We start from the raw sequence: 10,094 nt of genomic DNA, 5'->3' as shown, positions 1-10,094 counted from the left end.
CCCCGCCGCGCCCCGCGAAGTGTGCTACGACTGCCTGGACGCCGGGATCGTGGTGGGCGGCAAGCGCAACACCTGCCCTGTGTGCGGCGTGCTGCTGGGGCCCAACCCGTTTGACCATTCCAAGGTCAAATACGACTCAACGCTCGACACGCTCATCAAGAAGGTGCGGGTGCGGGGTGCTGGTGCGGGGCTCGGGTCTGGGGCATGCTGTGGCGCGTGCGGGGTGGGGGTGGGTACGTCAAAGCTCAGCGCAGGTGTGACTACGAACGGCGCCACACACAGCCAAAGGCTTTGCAAGAACACAGACACCAGCGCGCAAACTCACACAAGCGCGTGTGCAGGTACATAAACTCGAAACGCGCCGCGCACGCATCAAAAACAGGTGTTCCCGCGCCCCTTGCTGGATGCCGCCCTGGACGCGCGCCGCTCGGAGCGAGAAGAGGGCACGAGGGAGCTGCGGGAGCAGCTGCGGCGGCGCGGCTCGTGCCATGCGGAGGCCATAAACGCCGCTTTCGAGGCCGGGTACAAGCTCGCGGGTGAGCGGGCGCGGCGGCGGGCGGGGCGGCGTCCGGGGGCCGTGCGTGCGGCGCGGCGCGGCGTGGAGGGCTGTCGTCTGGCGGGGCCGTGCGATGCGCCGTGGGGCCGCTCACACCGCGTGCGACAGGGCCTCGCGTCGTGCCGCGAACAATTGCCTGTCAGCGTGCAGCAGGGCGTGCCACAGGCAGCAACTGCCCATCAGCCGGTGCATGGCGTCTCTTGTCCCTGCCAACGGCCGCGACGCGCCGCCCGGGCCGTTCCAGGCACCCCTGCAGGCGGGCGCCGCGTCTCTGGGGATGTCCCCCAGGCCCCGCCCGCACCCATCGCCGTGGCGCTCTTCTCGGCCGCGCCGCCGCCGTCGCCCTCCGCCGCCGCCGCCGCGGGCCCCTCGGCGTCGGCCGGCACGCGGCGGCACGGCGGCGGCAGCGCTGCGCAGCCGCTGCCGCAGCTGGACCGGCCCTACTTGGCTGCGCCGCCGACGCTGTCCGTTGGCATCCTGAGGAGCTGGCTCATTGAGCAGCTGGCAGCCAAGCAAGCCGTGGCGGCTGATGGCGGCGATGGCGGCGGCGGCGCCGACGGCGGCGGTGCTGGGGCGGCGGCCGGTGCTCAGGGTGAAAAGGGGCAGCAGCAGCAGCAGCGGCAGCAGCAGCAGCGGCAGCAGCAGCAGCAGCAGCAGCAGCAGGAGGAGGAGCGCGGCAAGGGGCAGCGGCGGACTGGGGCAGGGGCGCACTCACTAGCTGCGGGCTCTGGACCCCCGCAGCTGCAGCGGCTGCAGCTGCTGAGCGGGGGCCATCCGCTGACGCACATGACGGAGACTGTTGGGAAGCTGCGCCAGCGGACGCTGGCAAAGCCTAAGAAGGCAGGCAGCGGTGGCGGCGGCGCAGAGGATGACCCCGTTTTGGTACTGACTTACAGGCTGGCGAGCTAGGTTGATGCGTGGCTCTTGAAAGGGGTTTCTATGTGACCTTTTCCTGGTTCTCGCCAGCCAGGGGGCCAGAGGCCTCCAGCCACGTCACGGCGCGTCGCATGATGCCGGGTGCAGCGGGCCACCGGATCACCAAGGTCCCGGCTTCATCGCGACCCTGATCCGTGCTTCATGTCCTGGCATGAAGTAAAGAGGCTCTTTATCAGCAGGGCAGTCGGGCGAGGGGGCAGGGTGCGATTGCGGGCGGGGGGGGAGCCATGTTGCAGACGCCGACCGCGCTGTCTGCAAGTGGTTTCAAGCTCACAAGCGATCATGGTTGTGGCCGCCCAGCTTCAGAAATTTCACACACCTGTGCAGCGTTCACGCCGGAGAACACATGGCGGTCACGCTGCGCCGCATGACGACGTCACCTGGGCACCAGCACTGGACCGATGCAGCACTAGCTTGTGAGCCCACAATCGCACGGAAACGTATCATGTTTGCTTGGTATAATTGACCACATCTCAACACTCGAGGTGCCGTTCACTCCCGATCTTGCTCGGGCGGTCCAGCGCGTCCAATCCCCATGGCGCTGCACCTCGCAGGACGGTGCAAGTCGCTGGGAACCATGTCAGTGATGGCTAGCAGGCCGTCTGCAGCCTTCCGGGCTCTGGCCAGCGCAGCACGCAGCGGCCCCGCCCACGGAGGAGGTGCGCTGCGCTGCCACACAACACAGCGTAGGATCACGGCTGGGGCGCCTGGCGGCAGGGAACCCCGAAAAGTGCTTGTGACGATCTTTCCTGCATCCCCAGGTGTTTGGCAAGCGGGCGGCGTGCTGCCGTGCGCAAGGCGCGCCCTGCACACAACGCCGCGGGCCGCGGCGGTCGACGAGGCCCCAAATGCTGCTGCCGCCGCAGCGGACGCCGCACCTGCCGCACCCCGCGTGTGCATTGTGGGCGGAGGGTTTGGCGGCCTTTACACTGCCGTCAAGCTCGAGACGCTGATATGGCCCAAGGGCAAGAAGCCGCGGGTGAGCCGCTCTCACACAAATTTTTTTTTGCCGCTGCCGCGTCGGCGACGCGCACGTTCCACGGCCGCGTCTTCGAGCCGTGCGGCCCCAGCAATCGCCGTAAGCCGCGCGACGGCGCCCACAGCTCGGCCGCCGCGAAAACCATCGATCTGCAGGAGGACACGCATCAGCTAAATGGAAGGTGCACCGCGGCCACAGCAGGGTCCCGCCACCCTCATGCATGCGGAGCGTCTCGCCACCTCTCGCTCCGAAACATCAACAATCCAGATCGGCCGCCCTCCTCCTCCTCCTCAGCCCCTCACGCCCCGACCCTGCCCCCCCCCCCAAAATCGCCACGCTTCACAGGTCACGCTCATCGACCAGGGGGAGCGCTTTGTGTTTAAGCCGCTGCTGTATGAGCTGCTGAACGGCACGGCCCAGCCCTGGGAGGTTGCACCCACCTTCACGCAGCTGCTCGCCCCCTACCCCGTGCAGTTCATACAGGCGAGCACGCGCTTTGTGCGCGGGGGCCCTCCTGCCATTGCGCGGCGCGGCCTCGCGAGACGCGCCCGGCCGCCCCGGGCGCCGCCGCCCCGCCCGCGCGGCTTGGCTGTGATGTCGACCCGCTTCGCTGCCTTGCGACCTGCACGCCGGCCCAAACCCGGCATTCCGCAGCCCGCCGGTCGCCTCCCACCCCCCTTTCTCGCTGCGCCACCCCCCAACGCACATCTCACCCCCGCCCCGCTGCCGCCGCCGCCGCCCCCTCAAACCCACCCAGGCCAAGGTCGCCGGCGTCGAGACAGACGGCCCCCTCGCCGACGGCGGCAGCGCGTCCGGCGGCCGCGTGCTGCTCGAGGGCGGCGCCGCCGTCGAGTATGACTGGCTCGTGGTGGCCCTGGGCGCAGAGACCGACCCTAAAGGCGTCCCCGGCGCCAAGGAGCTCGCGCGGCCCTTTGCGACGCTGGAGGACGCCACGTTTGTCGGCGAGCGGCTCGCCGAGCTTGAGACCGCTGCCGCGGCCGGCGGCGTCGGCGGCGCCGCGGGCGGCGCTGCGCCACGGTCGCCGGTGGTGGCGGTCGTCGGGGCGGGGTACGCGGGCGTCGAGCTGGCCTCTGTGATCGGGGAGCGCGTGCAGGGGCGCGGCGTCGCGGTCAAGATGGTGACGCCGGGTGACGTCATCCTGGCGGGCTCGCCGGAGGGGCAGCGCGAGGCGGCGCGCAAGGTCCTGGATGACCTGGGTGTTGAGGTCGTCACAGGGGCCATGGTGGGCAGCTTGAGCCGCGCGGACGACGGCGGGAGCGGCGTCGACGGCGGCGGCGGCGGCGCCGGCGCGGGCGCGGACTCGGGGCGGGGGAGGTGCGTTTTGAACTTGGAGGGTGGCGGCGGCGGCGGGTGGCAGTTGGAGGCGGACCTGGTGATCTGGACCGCGGGGTCGTCGCCCGCATCTAAGTTTGTGAAGGTGCGGGGCGCGCGCAATCTGGCCGCGGGCGCGGGCACGGGCGGGGGCGCCAACGCGTGGGGGCCGTCCCTCGTGCGGGCGCGCAGCCAGCCCTTCCTTGCTGCATCCAGGCGAAAGAGAGGCGCGCCTGTGGTGGCCCGACTCTTTCAACGTCGACGGTCAAATCTCGTTTGAATCGCCGACAAAAACCTGTTATTGGCCCGCCATCAAAATCATGCCCATCGCCGCATGAACCTGAGCCCCCATCTGCAGCCCTTTTGCAGTAGCTCCCCTTGCCCACCCTGTCGCACCACGCCCGCCCTCATCGCGCCGCAATGCAGTCGCTCCCCTTCCCCTCATCACCCACCGGCGCCATCGAGACCGACCCGACGCTCCGCGTCCGCAAGCACGCGCGCGCGTTCGCGCTCGGCGACGTCTCTTTCACCAGCGCGAGCGCGGCCGCGGCGGCGGAGGGCGACGAGCAGCAGCAACAGCAGCAGCAGCAGCAGCAGCAGGCGGCGGCGGCGTACCCCAACACGGCGCAGGTCGCGTTCCAGCAGGCGGACTACGCGGCCTGGAACGTCTGGGCGGCGATCAACGGGCGGCCGCTGCTGCCCTTCAGGTGCGGTGCCCCTGCCGGCGGCCCAGCAGCACGCAGAGGCGTGCTCACACCTCCAGGGCTGCGTATGCGCCAATGCTGCCCCTGCTGAGAAGGAGACGCCACTTGAGCTCCCTCTCAACACGAAACGACCAGCGGTCTTTCACAGCCCATGCCGTTGACCAGTGTTGAATTATTGAGAATGCGCGATGTGCTTTCATGGCTACATTCTAACCTGCAGGTACCAGCACCTGGGCAGCATGATGTCACTGGGCGCGGCCAACGCGGCCGTGGCGCTGCCCGTTGAGCTTCCAGAGGCGGTCGCGGCCACCCTGAAGGGCAGCCCGCTGGAGAGCCTGCTGGGCCTGGCCGGCGTGCGGGCGGGCGCGCGGGGCGGAGTGACGCTGGACGGGCCGCTGGCGCAGCTGCTGAGGCGGGCGGCGTACCTGTGAGTTGCCGCCTCGACTGCGGGGCTGGATCGTCAGCGGGGCGGTGGTCGGATGTGCTAGGGACGGCGGCCTGCTGACTGCAGCACCCAGCTTGACCAGCCTTCAGATCAGCCGTCAAGTGCGCGCAAGGCATAATTACGCATATCCAGATGGCTTTGCGCGAGGATGGAGGCTGCGCGCTGGCCCTCTGCCCCTTCTGTAGCCCGTGCTGACCCCTGTCCTGCAACCGTGACCGCGCTGCCCTGACGCCTCAGGTACCGGCAGCCGACCAATGAGCAGCGGCTTAGCGTGGCGGCAAGCTGGGTGCAGCAGGCGGCTGATGTGGCGGCGCGGCTGGCGCAGCAGCTGGCTGACCAGCAGCAGGGGCCGGCGGGCGTGGGTAGCAGCAGTGACGCGCGCCGATGATGGCGGGCTCACAGAGTTCACTGTGAACCCTTGTAAATGTAGTGTGTGGCCTTCCGTGTCTTTGCAACGGGCATGATATCCATATAATTATCAGTAACTGCTGAGGAACAGCATTTCCTGCACAAGACCAAATGGCAAGGGCATGCCATGCATTTTCGTTGGATGCGACGCACTGTTGGCGACCACGCAGGTGGGTGACGCGCGGATGGGGCAGCTGTATTTTTGGGGCCCAGGTGGCACACGCGCAGGCAGAGTTGTATCAAAGTATGTGCGCAATCCATATAACGGGCTGTAACATCTTGTTGTGTACTGCGCGTGACGACCATCCACAATCTCAGAACAGCTCGCAGCTGACGAGCCCTCAGGGCACATCTAGAGGGTTGTATCCTATAGCTCGTTTCCATCATTATCATAGTAGTCGGGCAGCGTGCCTTGCTTGATCTGCACCTACTTTTGCCCAACCTGCACCCTCCACGCCAGTCGTGACGAGAATAGCTTCTCTGTAGGTAGCTAAAATGGCGACCCAGCTGCAGCTTCCGCAGCTGGGCGTCGGCGCGGCTGATGGTGGAGGCAGCGCTGCCAAGAGCGCGTCAGTGGAGCGGACGCCACAGCTGACGCATGCGCAGAGCGCGAGCGCCGGCCTTGGCAGCAGGCCAAGCCCGCCATCTCAGCAACAAAGTACACTGGAACGCGACACAATCGACGACGCAGCGGCGGGCACGCGTATGCATGCGCACGTCCCGCACACCGCCATCCCGACAGCGTCGGCACCGGCGGCATCCCAGTCTCCTGCCGACGCAGCAGCACCCGCAGGAAGCGCGCCCCATGCAGCGGCAGCCGAGGCCGAACCACACGTGGGCGCCGCAGCCGCGGCGGCACCGGGGCCCTCGGGGGCCGCGCCGCCGGGCGTGGGTCCCAGCGCCGCCCCTGCGCTCGCTGCTGCCCCCACCGGTGCCTTGGGGCTCAACACCAGCAGCGAATCAGACATCGAGGTGATTGAGGAGCGGCCAGGGACAAACCCCACGCCCGCGCCCCCGCCCCGCGCTGGCGCGGCCGCAACGCTCGGCGCCGCTGCGCGGCGGCGAATGCGGCGGCGGCGTCAGCAGCAGCAGCAGCAGCAGCAGCAGCAGCAGCAGCAGCAGCAGGCGGTACAGCAACAGGAGCAGGGGGCTGTGATAGACCTGGCCTCGGCGCCCTCATCCGATGAGGACGAGGTGCAGTTTGTGGCCATGCGGCTCGGCAAGCGGCCCCGTGCGGCGCCGGCGCCGGCGCAGCCGCCGGCCCTGCGGCAGCTGGTCGCGCCGCGGCCGGAGCCGCGGGCCAAAGCGATCACGTGCCCCATCTGCCTCGAGGCGATCCAGGACGGACAAATGGCGTCAACGGCGTGCGGGTGGGTCCGGCGCCGCCGTTGCGTTACAATGGACATGCACGTACCATTGCATTGGGCGGCGGTTTGCGTGGCACGCAAGACTCAACTGGCCATGCCAGGCGCTCAAGACCGCAACATAGCATGCAGGGCAACCCTTGATGGTCAACAGTCCACACAAGCTGGCCGCTCCGCAAGCACCCTTGGACGCTGCTGACGCGACCCACTCCCCGTCCGTGGGGCTGCCCTACGGCCGGCTTCGTTCCTGCCCAGGCACGTGTTCTGCTACTCATGCATCATGAGCTGCATCAAGGCGACAAAGAGGTGCCCGAACTGCCGCAAGGCCCTGCAGCCGCGCAGCGTCCACAAAATCTACCTCCCCACGTGACGCCGCGCCGAGCTGCACGCCGCCGCCAACAAAGCCTGTGCCCATAGTGCAAAGGGCCCGTGGCAGCGGCATGCGGCGCCAGCGGCGGGGCGGCTCGACACAGCAGTTGTGGGAGGGCGCGCTCGCAGCTGCGGGGCACTGTTGAGCTGCGGGCGCCTCGTGCCGCGTGCGCACGCACTCTGTGTAAGCGCGGCTTGTTTTCCGACCTCAAACAACCACCAATGCTGTCACTCTCAACAGCTGTCCACACGAGTTTCTTGGCGACCAACCCCGCGAATCTGGCCACCATCCCTGGGACAGATCAGCTCCATGCCTCAAGTGCAGGATCAAGGGGTGGCTGCCCCGAACCAAGGCTGGTCCCGTCCACAGCATGAGTCCTAGTCGATGCTCAGCCAGCATCACTAACCCCCAACGACATCAAAGCAGGCGAGCAGTGCTGCACGACCCTACAAGTGCAATTGGGTCGGATGGTCGCCAAGGTGAAAAGAAAAGCAGTGCATCGCGCGCCACACTAACAGGAATCCTGCTCTATGCCGCAGGCAGTAGCTTGCGTGCATCAGCTTGGCTGGCATGCGGGCCGCACCTCTACTAACGCGCAGAACCAGCAGAGGTAGATTAGGCTGCGATATCAAAACCCTGGCCAGCGAGCATCAGAGCCTCCCTGGGAGTGTTCCGATTAGGGCCCATGCATGCGAAGCATCAGCAGCGCACAGTACGTCGCGGCCGAAGAGCTTGCGGTGCTGCTGTACAGGCGGCCCACCCTCGTGTCAGCCGCACCGATATCCCGCAGGTTCAAGGACCACGCCTCGCGCTGCAGTGGTGACACACTCAATTCCCTGCCTACTGCACAGCTTTCTTTGCCGAGCTTGGTGCGATGGCGCGCACGCGAGGCATCACTGTTATCCCTATCCCTATACCAGGTTGAAAAACTCCTGCAACTGTGTGCTCGATGTCTCAGTTTGGCACCCGGGGTTGTGGATTCAAGTGGCTTGCGCCCCAGGGTTATGGATTCAAGTGGCTTGCGCCCCAGGGAGCTCGCATTGCCAACTCCGTGCCATGCCTCAAGCTCTGATGGCGCAGTCCCCATAAGGCTGGGGGCGCCAGGCAAGCGGAAGCCACCCAGCAGCTTGGCTTCTGACCTGCAGGCGGTATCAACGGCATTGCAGGAGGTCAGGCACAAGAGCAGGCGCCTGTGCGCAACTGCAACAAGGCGCGCTGTCCCAGGTGTGATCACCAGTTTCCACGCCTCACGTGTCACCAGTCCCATCCCTTGGCCCTTGTTGTAAAAGCATCCAATCACCCCGTGAGGCCTTGCTGCGTGCGCACTGCGAGGGGCGTGCCCTGCTGACTGCGCAAGCGGGTGCGCTGGTGTCCGACCACGCGGTTGAAAGCTTGTGGTGACACACCAGGCCTTAGTCATGTTTCTGTCTGTGTTTGTGACATCTAACGGCTGCGAAAACATATCACATACTTGAAATGTACGGCACGGGGGACCTTCGCACACTGCCCACTACCGCCCTGCTACGGGCAGAAACGACACTTACCAGGGCTCAGTATGGCTGCGTTTTGATTGTGGTGTCAAAGGTTGCCCTGAATGCCAACAGGGACATATTTTGGTCATTGCCACATAGCGAGGGTGTGCTGCATGCGGTTGCAGGGCGTGTTGGGCGGTGGAGTGGCGCAGCAGGGTGGACCAGTCAGCAAACAAACGGCGGACATACTTACAGAGCGCTTTCATCTGCTATCAAGAAATCAAGGGACTGACTAAGTTTCTCTTTCCGTTTCCATTGCGTCTGACAATCGCTGATAACACAGCAGCAAGATCACGCAATTTCAAGCGTGGAGCCTTTCGGGCCGATCTACGACCTTGAAATCAAAAAATGAGGGCATCAGATTCCAATGCGCTAGGTCATCCGCGCTATCGACCAGGTCTGCCCACAGTGGGCCCGCTTTTGCAGCGGCGCCGCAGCTGTTGCAGCAAGTGGCTGTCGCCGAGAGCGGCCGCAGGCGCCACAGGGGCGCCAGCAACCCAGCAACGGCCGTCGCACCAGCAGGAAGGCAAGAGCGCCATCGTCGTGGGGGCAGGCGTAGGGGGCCTGGTGGTCGCCGGGCGCTTGGCAAAAGAGGGGGTGGAGGTGACACTCCTGGAGCAAAACGAGCAGGTGAGCTGCGATGGTGCGGTTGGTGCGGATTCTGGAGCGTCAGGACAAGATGGAGAGAAGCATCGGTTGAGCCCCATGCTTTGCGCCTGATCTTTGCCTTGGGCATCAGGTGTCCCTGGCGACGTCAATGTGCAAAATCGGAGCGGCAGCCGTTGTGCACTCAATCTGGCCCCGCGCGTGCATGCTTGTGACAAAGCGCGGCCCAAAGCCCAAGCACGGCGCACGCTGTCATAACCTGATGCTCCCGTATGCAGGTCGGGGGTCGCTGCCAGTCGCTGCACACGGACGGCTACCGCTGGGACACGGTGGGTTTTTCTTTCCGCGCGCAGCGGGCCGCAGCCGCACGTCAGAAACGACGTGGCGGTCCCCTTGCTTAAGAGGCAGGCAGGCATCCCGAACCATGCCGATGGCGCGTGGCGAGGCGACGGCGCTTGCCCACGTGCCAGACCATGCCAGCTTCCCCACTTCCAGAGGAGGCCTCACATCAAATCGCCGCCCTCCACTTGCCCCACTCGACCAGGGCCCGAGCTTGCTGCTTTTTCCTAACACCTACAAGGAGGCCTATGCAAAGCTTGGCACCACCCTGGAGGCGCACGTGCCTATCAAGCGGGTCGAGCCGGCCGCCTACCGGGTGTTTTTCGGCCCTGAGACGGCCGGCGGCAGCAGCAGCGGCGGCAGCAGCTGCGGCAGCAGCAGCGGCAGCAGCAGCAGCAGCAGCAGCAGCAGCAGCAGCAGCGGCGGCGGGGGGTTTTCGCACCTGGACCTCCTGTATGACGTCAATCTGATGTCAGAGCAGCTGGAGGCTATAGAGCCAGGCAGGTGCCCCTGGGGTTGGGGC

At 66.4% G+C, this 10,094-nt stretch overlaps 4 protein-coding genes across 4 annotated transcripts in view; all 4 read left to right on the top strand.

The window, feature by feature from the left end:
- Positions 1-800: 800 nt before the first annotated feature.
- On the top strand, positions 801-1,465 carry MNEG_6067 (hypothetical protein; the record flags this gene model as incomplete). Its single annotated transcript, XM_014045463.1, has 1 exon — positions 801-1,465. A coding segment is annotated over one exon (665 nt), but the record flags the coding sequence as incomplete, so codon positions are not given.
- Positions 1,466-2,069: 604 nt separating this feature from the next.
- MNEG_6066 (NADH dehydrogenase) lies at positions 2,070-5,340 on the top strand (the record flags this gene model as incomplete). The annotated part of the gene is made up of 7 exons (XM_014045462.1): positions 2,070-2,151; positions 2,254-2,471; positions 2,817-2,969; positions 3,229-3,981; positions 4,230-4,510; positions 4,728-4,934; positions 5,190-5,340. The coding sequence occupies 7 exons, from the start codon at positions 2,070-2,072 to the stop codon at positions 5,338-5,340; spliced, it is 1,845 nt and encodes a 614-aa protein (XP_013900916.1).
- Positions 5,341-5,855: 515 nt separating this feature from the next.
- On the top strand, positions 5,856-7,094 carry MNEG_6065 (hypothetical protein; the record flags this gene model as incomplete). Its single annotated transcript, XM_014045461.1, has 3 exons — positions 5,856-5,904; positions 6,208-6,730; positions 6,980-7,094. The coding sequence occupies 3 exons, from the start codon at positions 5,856-5,858 to the stop codon at positions 7,092-7,094; spliced, it is 687 nt and encodes a 228-aa protein (XP_013900915.1).
- A 2,410-nt stretch (positions 7,095-9,504) lies between these two features.
- Positions 9,505-10,094, top strand: part of MNEG_6064 (Phytoene dehydrogenase) — a gene marked incomplete at both ends in the record, with an annotated part of 3,455 nt that continues 2,865 nt past the window's right edge. The window contains 2 exons of the mRNA XM_014045460.1: positions 9,505-9,561; positions 9,777-10,086. Of these exons, the coding sequence (XP_013900914.1) occupies positions 9,505-9,561; positions 9,777-10,086 (367 nt within the window). The remainder of the gene's footprint in view (positions 9,562-9,776; positions 10,087-10,094) is intronic.

The sequence above is a fragment of the Monoraphidium neglectum genome (assembly GCF_000611645.1).
Source record: "Monoraphidium neglectum strain SAG 48.87 unplaced genomic scaffold scaffold00954, whole genome shotgun sequence".
NCBI lineage: Eukaryota > Viridiplantae > Chlorophyta > Chlorophyceae > Sphaeropleales > Selenastraceae > Monoraphidium > Monoraphidium neglectum.
The sequence above is the reverse complement of the archived record's forward strand: the minus strand, read 5'-3'. Positions and strand labels throughout refer to the sequence as shown.